A 16,486-nucleotide genomic window follows, 5' to 3' on the forward strand; every position below is an offset into this window, starting at 1 on the left:
AATATTTACCACATTAACACGTTTAATTTTAAATGTAATGAAAATGAAATATCTTCGGGAGGAAAACCCGTCAACTTCATATAAGTTAAGACTGACTAAGCTAACGCGCCTTCATCTGAAAAACTTTCAAAAGTTCCTTCTGTCCCAGACAGGATTCGAACCTAAAGGATAGAGAGGTTTTCTGGTTCGTGTTCAAGTTTTTATGCCATTCACTTTTCTTTCATTAAGTGCCATGCATTCGCCACTAACTCTCGCACAATGCATTCTATTCATTAATCCTCCCCATGAAAAATGCTACTTATCAATCTCTTGCTAATCACACCATACTCTGCTTCCAGGAATGAAATAGCCCTGGTCCTCCCTCCGATACTTTGAAAAATGTCTTCCATGTTTACATGTGAGCTTCATACTTATCTCTATTTTATCCCCCCAATACACATTCTATTCACCACACTATGCGATTCACTCTTCATAATCAAACCCACAATAATCCAGGTGTGTAGCCAAAAGAATAATGTACATCATAATGTGTTTATCCTATTCTTCTCATTCATACATCTATTCTGTCGTTTTTGTCAGTCAGATTCATTTCTTTTCACATTATTCAACTTTGTCATCAGTGAACAATTGAGTATCCTCTTTCAATACTATCGGCTAATATACAAGTTGAACAGTTGTCAACGAAGATCAGAACTCTGGGACATTCTATGGTTATCTGGTTCCAAAACAACGATTTCCTTTCACAACTTTCTGGTTAGCCACTTTTTTTTTTATCCGAGCCACCAGCCATTTATCAACTTATATATAGTAATTACTAGTCGCATTACTCAGTAAGTACTCGGCTAGCATAGGAGTAACTTACTATATCAAAATTTTCCCTTCAACAAATCCATGCTACTTTCCATTGAAATTGTCATCCTCATTTTCACCCAGTCCTAACAGTCCGTTTCTCCAAAGCTTTAGTGGCCACTCCCGAAATACAAACTAGTCAGTAATTTACTGACCCTGTTTTGCCTCCACACTGTTGCGACGGCACAATATCTTTTCAGTCTTGCGGTGGACCTTACCAGTATTAACAGTCCTTTAAAAAATAAGAGTAAAATAACCATCTCCCACAAGACAAGTTGAATTGTTACTTGTAAAATTTTGTCCTATTTATGTTCACGATCATTTACTATTGCACAGAATGTTGCTTCTTTAAGAATATTAGTGCTCAGCTAAAATTTTGATACTAGTCATTCGTTTTCAATTAATAAAAATTCAGTCCATAGTTATTATGCCATCTTTGAATTTCATTTTTGTATTTCGAAACGTGCAAATTAATTTTGAAAATCCATTATCCATTAGTATCTCGATGAATTATAGCCAACATTTTATGCATAAAAGCCTGTATCATTAAAGCTAAGATTCCTTGGGGGGGAACGTCTTCGAAACCTTGAATCTTTAAGACATGGCGGACTATCTCAGATTTAAATATCCTACATGAATCAAACCACTCAAGTCAACTAATTGCGCATAATAAATTCACTCCTAAAAAAGAAGCATTAAGATTGAGCGAGTTTTTTTTTTTTAATCTTATATAATGAAGTATGCTCTTACACGACTAAGGAAACTAATGCATTCTTTAAGTGGAGGTTTATTATCCAGATCTGTTATCAATACCAAACCTAAAGGGAGTGGAGATCTGCGACCTAAATTCCGTCAAGTCAATTTTCTCAACAGAATGATTTTTTTCTCCCATTGCGCTATGTTAGTAATTATAGACAACATCGACATTCTTTCATGCCCGAGATTCCTAATATATGATAGCAGTAAGAAATTGTTGGTATTGGGTAATTCAGAACTTGTTTTAAACTAATTACTAAGTGCCTTTAAGATTATTTATGTTGTGAGTTAATCGTGAGAGAAAAGTCTTATTTTGTTCAACAAATGCCGAGATTTTGGATGTCGAATGATTTCTTTAATAGTGAAGTCAACATTTTTTCTTTTACACAGTTAATAATTTTTTTAATCATATACAAAGTTAAAATATTGAAAATTGTCATTTATTTTCCACACGACGTTTATTTTTCTCGCAAGCACAGCGACTGAGTATTTTATTCTTCATAGTATATCGTCTAGTAATAACTTTTTTCTGAATAGTAATTTTGATGCACGAATTCCTTCCATTTCATTAATTAGCTTTTTAAAAGAGAAAATGCGTAATTAGATTCGTAATGCGCCACTGAAGCCAAATAATAATAAAAAAAACTAAAGCCACGCTGATAGTTTTGGAGTTAGCATCGTTAGAGGTAACACAGAAAATTATCAAACAATACTTGAAATATAATGGGGCCGATGATGGAATTGTGACAGTGGAATATTTGCTTACGGCATCAAATTTTAAAAGTACATTTACAAAAAATGTAAATAAAGATAGTACCGATTTCGGGAGGGGACAGTACCATTCATAACGTGAAATTAATTACACTGATTTACAAGAAAGGAATTATAAAACCAAGAATTTTTTTTTTATATTAAACTTTAAGACAAGCAAATAGTCTGAAATTTTGGGATTCCAAACTAATTTACTTACACAGCCACTGGCATCTGACCAAGGAGGTCTAGTCATCAAGGGTCCACTTGTTGTCCACTTGCCAAAAACATTTACTTGGTTTTCGTACTGTATATTCAAAAAAGAAATAAACATTTAAAATGACATTGTCAGTCAAAAATATAATTGTATAATGCGAAATTTCGGTTATTCTAAAGTATAGTTATTAGGATGAGTATAAGTAAATTTTAAATATTTGCAACTTTTTTTTTTAAAGCAATCCCATCAGCTCAAAGTTCAGAAATAGTGTTGTGCTCTAGGAAACCTAAGCTTTTTTGGAGGTTTGAAATAAAATAAATAATACTGGAAGATAAAATGAATCAGCTGACGAAACGAACTAAAACATATCGGTATTTTGTATTTGTTCGATAAATAAGCTGTCTTATCCTTTTTATGGAATTGGATTGCCACAAAAATCGCTACCCAAAAATTGCGCTACTTTTCCTTAGTAAAGTGCGTGAATATTTTCACGCCTCTTTCTTTTTTGTTTTCAATATTTTTTAATTATATTTAATATACTGAACAACTACTGAAACTGTTGCTACATGCATTGGTTATATATTGCTGATTATAATTTTCCAGTTAGAACCACACGGTATTATTAAGGAATGCTACTAACTGTCTCAGCAAACACGGCCAGTTCTGCTTCCGACTCCGATTCCTGCCATTGTTTTTCATTGCACTGTAGTCCAAACCAGAGTTTTACCCTCAACAGAGATTCGACTTTATTCCCTGGAGAATCGGCGATAACTTCCGGCTTCTGAAAACAAATAAATGAAAAATTAATGCTGCTTATTAAAATTCAACATTATGGAAATAATTATAAATGTTGATAAAAAATTTTAATTCATAAATTACCATTTTAATTCATAAATTACCAAAGAATTAGCTATTTGTACTTTTGAAAGTTTTTTTTTTTTGTATGTTGTGTGGTCATTTATTACAATGGGGTGATTTAATTGTATTAAAGCAAAACGCTTTCTCTGTTTTTTGTGTGGTTGTGAACATCAATGTGAAACCCTATATTTTTTTTCCCACGTTCCAAGAGAAGAGAAAAGCGTAAAAAATTGGAAATTCCTGGTTTTAGTTACTGCAATCAATACGAATTCTTATTTGATTATAAATGTTGCACTTCGCTGTATAAAAAAAAAAAAAACCCTTTCCTGTAATAATTTGTCATAATTTATCCATATGTTAGAAATTATATGTTTTACTAATGGAGAGAAAAAAAAATCACTGAATAAATGTGACATATTCGCATAAACAACAACTTCATTCAAATTTAACAACATTAATTTGAACCCATTCTTTCATTTTCTCTTACCTTCAGAACTATAGTCTGCATCTTCCCACACTGTTTCCCGCACCGAAGGGGATCTTTGTGATACAGTAATTGATGTGCAGGGATCCTCTGATAGGCCACTCGCTTCTTATTACTTAGCATCGTTATAATAACATCCGGAATACTGTTCTGAGGCTACATGTTAGAAAGTCAATAAAATGACAAAATTCAGGTAATATTTTATGGCATAAGTCAATTAATGAATGAATATTTTAAGAGGTTATGAACAGTTAAAACTTTTTAATAAGCCGAAATTCCCCTTTCTATTAAGTTAAAACTTTTGTTTAAAAATGCAGTATTTCTACGCTATAATATCTTTATAGAACATCTAAGGGACGATGATAGTGGTTACTAAGTTTACTACCTCATCCAACACTAATCTATTTCACACTGTAGAATAATGGCGACTCAAAATTTCGCCATGGTATTTAGAATAATAATAAAAATAATAATAGTAAAATTAATAATGTGAAATTTAGTATGCGAAGTTGTAGTTTTACCGATAATGGAAGAAACTGTTCAATTCAACCGAGTCACGTACCAACATTTCCTTCCCAATGGGTGCAGAAGTTTAGTTTTTTACTTTTGACACACTACACTATCTTCACTGAGCATCTACATATGCCGTACGGTCACTCCGATGCTCGGTGATGTGCCACACTAGGCCTCGCCATGTAGTCCTGTTTGCTTTTCTGGCGGTCTCAACTCTCTGAAAATCAGCCACTCCACACACGCCATCCATCCATCTCACTGATGGTCTACCCCTGTCTCTTTTTCCAGGAACTTTACCTTCTATTACTGTTCTGAGAAGTCCCCCTTTCATCCTTTCTATGTGTCCAAAATATTTCAACTTTCTTCTGTCAATATCCTTAAGAAGCCTTAAAGTTCTACTGATCTTTTCTAACACCCATTCATTTGTACGCCTTTCAGTATATTATATCCTCAACAGCCTTCTGTAACACCACATCTCAAAAGCAGATATCCGTTTCTTATCTGACTTCTTTAGGTTCCAAGTCTCACATCCATAAGGCGCTGTTGGAAAAGCAACTGCATCCAAAATCCTCAACTTTGTTTCCATGGAGATAGATCCATCCTTTCAAATTTTAGACAGGTCTCTGACTGTTCTTTTAGCCATTCCTAACATTTTTCTGACGTCTTCTGAACAGCAATTCTTCACATTTACTTTTGAATAAATGCAAAATGTTAGTTTCTTTTCTTTATTAAGAAATATGGATATTTATCATTTTTAACTATTTAAAATTACTTGATAACAAGATAAAATATCAATTCTGGAAACTTTAAATGTTGACGAGATTATTAAATCTTAGACTTAGCTAACAGAATATCGACCACACTTGAATAGGAAATTGAGAGAAATGGGTATAAAATTTGATCAGATATACAGCGCATTTTTAAGGAAATAAACTGTTTTATTATCGTTGCAATATTTATCTGTGGATAGAACATGTGATGGCAATGTCCAACAACAGACGGACAAACAGAATAATAGAATAGACACCAAGAACTGGACAGTGAAGAACCTGTAGAACCAGAAAAAAACGAATTTGTCATTTTTGTCAAATTTTTGTCAGAGAGGAACAAAATCGATTTTAAAAAAAAATTAAACCATTCGTCTAAGAAGATTCATATTATATTTTAAAATGTCTTAATGTAACAGAAAAAAATTAAATAAAAAATTCTATCAAATTGGAGAAACAGAATGACGTCACGAGATCCAATTAAAAGAGAGACGGATAAAATAAAGGCCATTCGGAAAAACAAAGAAGCATTACTGTGATTGTCACATCCTGTTTCAATATGAGCGATTCATATCACGTATATGTTTAACAACTTCATTTCGAAAGGTGACCTTAAACTTCTATGCGGGATAAAAAAAAAAAAAAAAATCTAGTGCTAAATTAATGTTGCTCCACAGGCTAAATTACCACAGACGAAATTCCAATCTTTATACCATGGGTGACTAAAACGCAGAGATTCTTGATAACGCCGATACGAATACAACAGCAAAAATGCTTGTTAATTCACGTGAAATGAACTGGATAAATAAACCTTCATTTTAAAGCAATTGATATTTCGGGATTATTTTCATTTTCCCATCGCCACTTTACATAAAGGATTACTTACTTCCACTGATAGCCGCTGAAGATTGTCCACGTGCATCTCCAAATCTTTTAGAGTTTCCTGGACATTGCAACCTTCTTTAGTCATGAATTCAGCCAGAATTCGAATTTGTTCGAGTTCTTCTATCCGTAATTTTCTCAACTGAGTGTCCAGTTCGTTCTCCAATTGCTGTCCTTTAACAGGTTCAGGAAGGGAGATGCTGAGAAACAGAAAAGTTAAGTATTGTTATCCTTGCTATCTTATAAGTGTAATACTCAATAAAAACAGGAGAAACGGGAAGAAATTCTTACTTTGCGTCTTCCAAAATTGTCTGCGCCATTGAAGAAATATAGTCGACCCCTTCTGTTGTCTGATTTTGTTGTTCTTCCTCTTTTACCAATACATGCAAAGTGCTGATGTGAGATTTCTGTAAGAAACCAAAAAGACAACGAAATAGTTGTTATAGTAACGAAATACTATGTAACTCAAGTAGTTTATCATTCCATACGCTATTATATTTAATTAGAATCTAAAAACTTACCAAGTTATCTAATAAGTTACTTAAAATATTCAATGTTTCTAAACGAAAGGTTATATCTTCCCATTGTGACGTAACAACTATGCAGGGTTTAGTGTTCTTCCACGGCAAAAAATAGTATTGGCAGCCATCAAATACGGAATTAGAAGGTTGAGTTGTGGAGGGACTTGGAAGAAGAACGTCCTCAAATTTATTTCCATAGTTCCCTGCAAAAGCAATTTGAAAAATTAAATCATTACTAGATTCGAAGGTGCATTTCTGATGTGCAATTCGTAATCACTTTCAAAATAAAATATTCAGAATATAAAATTTCAGGAGCTGTTAGAATATTCACTTCCTTAACATTTTTATGGCTTTATGTAAATGTAATTAAGGGACCTCACATCTTACCTATGCTGACTTCAAATTCCACTGGAGTGTCAACGACACTGACCATACTTGCATCAAAAAATGTAGCATGCAACCGGAATTTTCTACGACGACAGTGAAGCTATAAACATAAGTGAAAATTAGGAAGTACGTAATTAATATGCGCATTAATAACAAAAGGTAAGGATGTGAAATTCATTAGATAGATCTCATTCTGTATGCGTATTATGAGTTATCAACAGTAATATTACAAGTCATAATTCACAAGAAATTATATTCTTGTTTTGGTCCTTTATACAAACGTGAGCGAAATAAAAGTAAATGCCGGAAGTATCTTCACAACTAGGCTACCATTTTACCGTTTACAATAAAAAATAAAATACAACAAATGCTGGTTCCTTATATATAAGCTTGTATTCCTTAATTCATTTTCAATTATTAGTTGTTTTTTTAGTGTACTTCTTGCTTTGGTTGTAATGCCTGTTGCACTTCGCTGAATCACGAATCAGTCAAGGTTTTGTGCATTTTTTTTTTCTTTTGCACTTAAGGCAAAAGAAGAAGGAAAAAAAAACGGAATCAACAAGTGGGAGGGGAATAAAGAAAGAAAACAGTTAAAATGCGCGACTCCTTTAGTAAAGTTCTCAGCACCAACAACTCTGGATTATTCGAAAAAAATCAAAATATTTCGAAAAAAATCAAAACTGACTCAAAAATTTCTAAAGTCAATTTCGCTAATCAAAAAGTGCACATGTAATGATATGTAATTAGTACAGATTTATGTAAATAATGAATATTTTTCTATATAATCAATGCTCAATTAAAAAACTTGTTTATTATTTACTTCATAATAATTCATAACCGCTTAATATGGGCGACACTTATTTCAGGACCTACAAATAGCAGTTTCCTTATTCCGTTAACAACGAAATAGAGGTAAGGTAAGTAGTTCAAAATAGGGGACACTAAAGAATAAATAAATATCATAAGAAAAGTTTTTCCACCTAATTACACTACTCAGAAAATTATATCGTATAGTTGAAAAAAGTATTAAACTGTAGGATCCATTTTCTTTTTCTTTTAAGCTGAAATGAAAATGTTTCTATCAGAAGCCTTTCACAATCTGATATCTCGGTCTTATGAAAGGCCGAGATATCAGAAAAAGTTAAAATTCTTTGTTTAACGTGACGGCAGTAAATAATGTTTCATAATGACTATGATTAGCAGTTATCGGAAATGTGAAAAGCAAAAAAAAAACTCAAGGAAATTGTAAAACGTTTCTTTCCCCCTCTCTCAATTCAAACACTCCCAATGCCCTGATAACTGCTAGTCATAAAATGTACCAGTTTTATTTATTTTTGCTTGTTTTTATAGCGCATATTTTACAGCGAAATCGATTAAACCCAGTAGTAATTTCTGCATGCGTATTTATCACGTTCTGTTCCACAACTGCAACAATCAATTTTAGTTAATAATATTCCTAAAACTTAATGAAACATTGAAACTATATTTCGCATAAAAAGAACTGTTTCGATAAATTATTAAAGTAAATTAATCTAAAATTACTGGCAATTTATTATTTTTTTGGTAAATTCTGTTTCGAAAAACTGGCATTAGATAAATTATGGCTGCAATTCTTAATCTAAAACAGGATGAGAATACGTTATTTAGAATTTTGGTTTCAGTTTAACACTTAATTTTCAGAAAAGGAATGCAGATAAGATATAACTATAAAATATATCTTGATTTACTATTTATAATAAACATCTTAATTATAAATATATAATTAAGATGTTTAATTATATATTTTAATAAAAAAATATATAATTAATTATTTTAATAAAAATAAATAAATAAAAAAGATATGAAACTTCATAGTCCACTTCTCCTTCCTGGGATTTATTTGTAGTTGGACATTACATTTCCTTCATTTAATTTTTATACGCATTGCTGAGGTTGCGGAAGAAATTTGATTAATAAGCATTAAACCAAGAGGATGAGTTAAAAAATTAAATATACTTACTTGAACTCTCAACGTGTCATCACTGCTGATTGGACATGATTGCCTGTCGGGATAAGACCCAAGGTTAGTTCGCATCGAAAGCAAAAGTCTACCTCTGTAAGAACACCCCTCTCCTTTACCCAGATTCAAGCTGTCATAGTCTGTCCCTAATACAGAAAACTCACGAGGGGCTCCATAAAAGTTAACCCAAGTAGGACCGAACGTTGGCAAGAAGCCTACAAAATACATAATTAAAAATAATCGATCCTTTGATTAATTTTTCAATTCTGGTATTTAAATACTACAAAATTTATAGAACTTTTTTTTTTCAAGTCAAATAAAAAGTTTTATTTCAAGAGAACTGGGCTTTCTTGTAAAGCTGCGTTTAAATTAGTTTTTCCGATCAATTACAAGATAAAATACAGCTAGCTTTCATGATAAAACAAACATATGCAGCTATTCTACAAAATAAGTGAGTATAGTTGTAATACCTCTAAGTGATGTAATCACAGAGAAACTTGGAAGTTAAGAACTGTAACAATCTAGAAATATCAATTATCAGCAGAATTCATCTAATATGAAATAAAACAAAGCTTATAATTGGAAGCTTAATATTTTCATGCTGTTTTGCTATTTGTTTTGAAATCTACGGATCTTAATTTATCGGATATTTAAACAACATCCTTCTAGCCATTTAAACGCCTCGCATTAAGGATTTGTTATCTTGGTTCACATAAAACTTCAAATGGATGATCTTTTGTTAAGTAGGTACCACAAAAAGACTTGCACCTTCAAGGAAGAATGGGAATATTAGAGTGGTTCCGTAAGACCAGTATACCTGTTAAGTGTGTGTGTTTTCCGGCTAGTTTGTCAATTTTGCTGATCGATTAGGTGAGCTTTTGAGAGGGAGGCAACGTGGTGAAATAAATCTTCACAAATATTCAAAACGTGCCCCAATGGGAATGAGTCTTCGTGAAGCCAGTCCATTTAATGGATGCATCCGATAAGTTGGGTTTTTAATCAGGATTTTGTAAAATGATCAAGAAACTCATTTATTTTCCTTCCACTTGGTTAGGAGTTTCAGCGTTGATTTCGACTACTGGCGTATTTCAGATATTTACTTTTAATTTTTTGTTCCCCGTAATGAAAAAGATTGATTAATCTTACCACTTTCACCAGGAGCAGACACCTGGGGAAGGTCAATATATGCTGTTGCTATAGTATCATCATCTGTCACTCTATCCCTAAAGAGAAATAAAAATGCAAAATAAAATAGTTATATACTTCCTTAATGTAACAGGCATAGTTATGTATAGTAAATTATGGTTATAATGATTAAGCTATTCACAATATTTATGATTGCATTATAGTAGTCATTGATCCTTGCTTTGTAGCCATTAAACTGATTCAATGAGCGCTTAATTCTAAGGTCTTTAGGAGATCCCATAGATTAGACACTGTAATGCGACTTGGCAGATTGTTGTTACGTAATCACTGAATTTATGCGTTCTTTCTCTGTACTACTTTTACAAAAACTGCAAGCGCACATTTCTCTCAGGAGTAAAAACCGTTCCTAAAACCGACTCATTCTTGGATAGGTTCAACATTTAACAAAATATTCCACTAATCACTGACTGAAGACTAGAAACTGTTAATCCTTTTTTCTGCTAGTTTCTATACTTTTTATTTACAAAAGATAACTTATTAGTCTCTTACGTTCTTCAATCGCAAGGAATTGTTATAGATCGCAAATATTTTCTTATAACCGATCACATTAAATTCCCAAATGGCCGTTAATATATTGCTTAGATATGTGCCCATCTCTCATAGGGTTAAGTGAACTTCCATTATGAATAGTTTTATTATTTGTCGTTTTAACCGGAAGTTATTTTTACTCATTAACACTCGCTGTTTAACGAAATAGACCACGTACTTATTAAGGTTAAAGAGACTGTTTGTGATCATTGAATACATATTTATGCTAAGTAGTGATAGAAAATATTCGATAATGATGGCAAATCATCTTTTCAAGGCTTCAAAATGATCGCTAACTATAATGGAGTCATTTTTGTCCATATTTGATGAATCTAATTCAATGCCATGCCTATTCTTCTTTAATCAGTTACACTTTTATCAATCTACCCATCTATTATACTGTGTGCATATATTTTTTATCAGTGAAAGTAGAGCAAAATAGTATAGATAATTATCCACATTCGCTTTGCTGATAACTATAATTATTTACAATTTCACGGAAGTAGTAGTCTGCTTACCTTGAACATATCGCTATATCAACTTAAGAATATATCAGAGGGATAGAATTATCCTTTAAAACTGCTTTAATTATACTGAAACATTCCAAGATTTAGATGTTTTGTAGACCGGATATTAGTCAGCTAAAAATTTTTGATATATATATTTATTCATTTACTTTCCGTGCTTGGATTACCTTCACAACTTACAAGGTAAGTTGGTGAAGATAATCTAAATACAATGAAAATTACGGCTTTTGACGAACCCAAATAATAAAAATTAAAAAAAAAAAAAAAACCTTTACCACAGAGTTTAAATTTTTGCTTTCAGAGTGGATACTCCATTGCTGTTTAATTATCCACAACCAGCTATGAAAATGAAACATTACTAATTCAATGTATGCCGATCAAGCAATCAAAGACCTCAGAGTCGTAATTTTATTAATTTTCGGTCCGCTGTTTGTACAATAGATCTCCTGAGTTTCTTTGTCCATCCTTATTTTCTCAAGAAGAGTCAACGGAAGATCATCTTTTTCATCATTCTAAATATAGAAGACCAGTTTGTGGGAGGGTAGAACTCGGCTTTCAATATTTTATAATTTTAAAAAGTTGGGGGAAAAAATATGGAGAGCATAAACGCTGCCGATCTTTCTCTAAACACCTCGAGTCTATGCAAACTATCAATGCAATGCTTTTATGTGACAATCTGTCAACTCTGATGCGTGTTGTTTTACAGAATTGCCATTTAGGCTACATTGCAAATGCCAAATTCATTAAAAACTATTCCTCTACCATTTCTGCATATACACCTTCTTGGTGGCCAAACGTTTACGTTAAAAATCTGCGAACAAGATTCCATAATGCTTTATTGTTGTAATCGGAAATTGCTTTTGTTTGAGAAAATCGATAATGCTTTTCTTGAAGAAGCGTATCCACAGTGAATAACCAGCAACAAAAGTTTCTTGCTCATAGTTTAATCTAACTTATCGTGAACTGGTCATAACTGACTAAAGCATATAAAATTCCTAAATCAGAATTTTTGATTTCACCATTTTTAGTTCCTCTAAAATATCTCTCGTGTTCCAGATACTAGAAAATTATTATATATTCTTTCTTTTCGTACTCTCCAGATTTCTAAGTCATGGTGAGATTTGCTTTCTTGGTATTACTTCGAGCTTTTCTCGGCATATACATAATTAAGGCGAACGTTGGTACACCCCGAAAAGTGAGTGTTCATCTCAGATTTTGTAAAAATCTATATATAAATCTGAGATGGAGACCATGCCAAAAATCGTAAAAATTGTAGACTTTTCAACCGAATGCTCTAAGGAATTAATCATCTCTCCCTTCCTAATTCACTCCACTCTAGAAAACACTAATGTGCTGCGCCGTTTCCACTTCAACGGGAATTATTCATTCGAACTTTAAAATCCACACCAATCATTTTCCTGAAACCCGATTAAAACTTTATTAGTAGTAATAACTGAAATAAATCCTACAGTGATCTTCTCCTCGCCGAATGGATATAACCTTTCACAGTACACCTTGAAACCCACAGAACATCCTGCTACCGCGGAACAGTCTTCCCTCTGACATATTTCCCAAGGAATACAACATACAGGCTTTTAAATCAAATGTAAACAAGTTTCTCCTTTCCCACCCCACCACCCATATACAATACTAACGTACTATAGGTTGACAAGCCAAACTCTCGTATATGGGTCCAACATAAAAAAGCAGCTGAGAGGATACTGCTAACAGTAGATATGACTGAATCCTAAGTTGATGAAGATTTGGAAGTAAACCAAATGTAGATTGAAAGATTGACAATAAGAGCAGTGGACATTTCAAGTGGGCCAGATTGGCATAGTATAAATTACCCCATATATAAAACTTGATTTGCTGAGAGAGAGAGAGCAATGTGACGATTTAATCGTAGCTATAGGAGTCACATGTAGTGATCACCTGATGAGACTCGTGCTGCTAGTTCCCAAAGATTGTTCCAATACAAAAACATTTTAGTTGAGAATGGGGGTGGATTATATACAAAATAGGTGATATTTTAGCGCGCCAATGATTATTGGTGCGCTAAAATAGCACATGTATTTTGAATTTTCAGAAGTTCTGATTCAGAGGTATGGAACGTCAAATACTATTAATGGAGGAGATAACAGAATTTGACGTTTAGCAGGCTCTATTCTTTTGGTCTTCCATCAAGAGCAATATTCCCTCTAAGTTCCCTTGGCCCATGCAAAAACATTGTGCATAAATTTCCACTCTCAAACTCTATATATGCGCTAATGTAATATTTCTCATATTAATGTTGCTTTTTTTTTTTTTTGTTAGCTACAACCCGTAAAACTGCGAGCACTAAATTAAACTATGAGTAAATCCGCCTAGGTACAAAACTTCTTAAAATTTTTTAAGTTCAAGTGACTGTACTGTCTAGACCAGGGGTTGGGAACCTTTTTGAACCAAAGAGCCATTCCACCAAAAAAATTAAAACAAAATTTTGGGAGCCGCAACTTCAATTCGATTTTTCCTGGTGACTCAAAGTTGCAGTTAGTTCAAACTTAGGTAAATTTGTTTTTAATTCAGTACTTACAGATATCAAATACCACTTTTATGTTTGCATATAAATTTTTCTATGTTGAATAAATAAAACAACATTAAGTTTTAATCAAAAAACATGTTTAAGTATGTATAATATTGCAAAAAAGTCAGAATTTGTATTGCAAAAAAGAATTAGTCCGAACAAAAATACAACGTGTATTTTAATAGATATTTGATTGTTTTAATTTAAAATTCACTAATGAGACTTTTGATTTTGCATCTTCTTGGCCAATTTACTTAAATCTGGATTGCATTTCGTGCACTTTAATAGTAATTCGGCTTTCAAACTTTCATCAGTCAATTTGGTTCTATACTTATTGTTAATGTAATTCATTGAAGAGAAAAATTGTTCGCAATTGTACGTTGAACCGAAAAGTGTCAAAACCCCAAAAGCAAGTCGCCTGGCATTTGAATGATTAGTTGGGAAAGAATTCCAACATTTAAATATAATTTCCTGTGGTGTCTCCTCCATAGTTTCCACATTTTCTTCAATTTGTGCTACCATTTCCTTAAGTTTTTGTACCCATATACTTTTATTCTGAATTTTCAGAAGTTCCATTTGCAGTTCTGCAATTGATATTCCGGGAAAAGCTTCGATATCTATTAATTTTAAATTGCAATTTAACGGACGTAATATAAATTTCATCATCTCCTGATGTTTTTTTTAAAATCCTGAAATCTACTTGTAAATGAATCTAAAATTACAGTAATCATTTCAGCGAATATTTTGCAATAAACTTTTTCTTGATTTAAATTCAATCTATAATTTTTTGGATTTTTAAAATATATACATTTTTTCTTGAGAAGCATCTTCGAAATACACTCTTAGTTTCTGTTCACCTCTAGTAATTGTAAGGCTGTGTTTCCCTTCCCTTGCAACTTCCAATTTAGCTTATTAAAATGTTCTGTCATATCAAGCAAAAAAACAAAAATTTTGTATCCATTCGGGATTACTGAGAAGTTCCACATGATTTAAGTTATAAGTTTTAATGGTCAAGAAAACTGTTACTTCTTTTAAACACTGAAAAAAAAAAAAAACATTTTAATGCTTTTCCTCTTGATAACCATCGTGCAGATGTAAATGTCACTAAATCTTTATGTTGACTACCTAGTTCCTCTAAAAATGTGTCCAAGGCTGTGATTCAACGCCCGAAATCGGATAAAGTTGATTATTAGCACAACACCATCCATCACTCTTTTTAGTTGTGGTAATAATCCCAAAGAATTTGCAACTAAAGCTTCTTGATGCAAAATGCAATGAAATGAAATAACTCCACGTGGAATATGAGTGGAGAATAATTTAACAAACCCCTTATTTTTAGCAATCATAGAAGGCGCGCCAGCGGTCGCAATGCATACTATATTATTAATATTCATATTTTTATTCTGCAAACGTGTTAGAAGGTTTTCTGAAATATCTTGACCTGCAGTGTGTCCTTTAAGTGTTAGCAGATCAAGAAGTTCTTCTCGAATACCGGAAGATGCGATATATTTAACCATCACGCTGCATTGCGCCATATCGGTAATATCATTTGATTCATCAACAGCAATAGATATAAAATCGGCAGAATTAATATCCATAATTTGCATATTTGAAACTTCTGCAGAAATTGTTATAACGCGTTCCTTGACAGTTCTAGCCAAAAGAGGTAAATCTTTAATTTATTTATTTTTTTATTTTTTATTATTATTATTTTTTTTTTTTTTTATTTTTTTTTTACGTATCTCGTCGTTATTTTTCATATCCTTAAATAGAATTTCCGAGACATTATACATGCAATTTTTTTTAGAAATTCACCATCGGTAAAAGGTTTTTCCGCTTTTGCTATTTCAAGGGATAACAAAAAAACTTGCTTTAGCAGAATTCGACGAAGATTTCGTTGACAAATTTCTTTGCTGAAGCAATGTTTCTTTTGTAATTCTTCAATTGCTTTTTTTCTATTATCACCCTCAGGATATTTTTTACTGAAGTCTAAATGTTTTCCTGGAAAATGTCGTTCGACATTATTTGAATTGTTATTTTGAAGTCGTAGATGGCAAATTAAACATTCCAGATTTCATTTACTTCTATAAATGCAAATTTCTCTATCCACATTTTATTGAACCCTCATATTAGGAGGGTTATTAGCACAAATTTATCTGCAAGTAAAAATACAAATTCAACATAAAAATTAATTTGTGCATAACATTACGTGACACTAAATTAAATACCAGTTTAGTTCTACAATAAATATGTTAACTAAGAGAATATTTATTTTGACAGTTAAAATCTGTATTGTATCTAGAAACCGTGGTGTTTGAAAGGACAGCTGATCAATTAGTTAAAAATTTCGCCGTGGCGCGAGTTACCTTAGGCATGCATAACACACATCACATGTATACTATCTAGCGCCACGCCCGTATCAAAAATCAATATAGTTGTATTAATTATGTATCTTTTAATTCAATATAAAAGAGCCGCACTTTGTTCAGGCAAGAGCCGCCGGTTCCCGAACCCTGGTCTAGACAGTATACGCGCTCAACAGATATGCCCCCTGCAACTTATTGATGTCAGCGTTAAAGTTAGCCCACAAGGCAAAGTAAATTAGCTAATCAGTCCTATTAATTTGGAAATGAGTTAGAGTAATATTCGAAAAATTACTAAATAAAACTAGTGAAA

At 32.4% G+C, this 16,486-nt stretch overlaps 1 protein-coding gene across 3 annotated transcripts in view; it reads right to left on the reverse strand.

The window, feature by feature from the left end:
* The window catches only part of LOC150106416 (dysferlin-like), a 328,783-nt gene that overhangs the window by 255,797 nt on the left and 56,500 nt on the right, over positions 1–16,486 (reverse strand). For all 3 annotated transcript variants that reach the window (XM_090393128.1, XM_090393127.1, XM_090393129.1), the window contains exons 16-24: positions 10,130–10,206; positions 8,984–9,198; positions 6,985–7,084; positions 6,598–6,800; positions 6,368–6,483; positions 6,081–6,276; positions 3,918–4,070; positions 3,213–3,353; positions 2,576–2,662 (exon numbers count right to left, since the gene is read on the reverse strand). In XM_090393128.1, coding sequence (XP_090249254.1) covers positions 2,576–2,662; positions 3,213–3,353; positions 3,918–4,070; positions 6,081–6,276; positions 6,368–6,483; positions 6,598–6,800; positions 6,985–7,084; positions 8,984–9,198; positions 10,130–10,206 — 1,288 coding nt within the window. The remainder of the gene's footprint in view (positions 1–2,575; positions 2,663–3,212; positions 3,354–3,917; positions 4,071–6,080; positions 6,277–6,367; positions 6,484–6,597; positions 6,801–6,984; positions 7,085–8,983; positions 9,199–10,129; positions 10,207–16,486) is intronic.

The sequence above is a fragment of the Typopeltis vanoorti genome, chromosome 5 (genome assembly GCF_054136105.1).
Source record: "Typopeltis vanoorti isolate ZY-2024b chromosome 5, IOZ_Tvanoo_1.0, whole genome shotgun sequence".
Taxonomy (NCBI): Eukaryota; Metazoa; Arthropoda; class Arachnida; order Uropygi; family Thelyphonidae; genus Typopeltis; species Typopeltis vanoorti.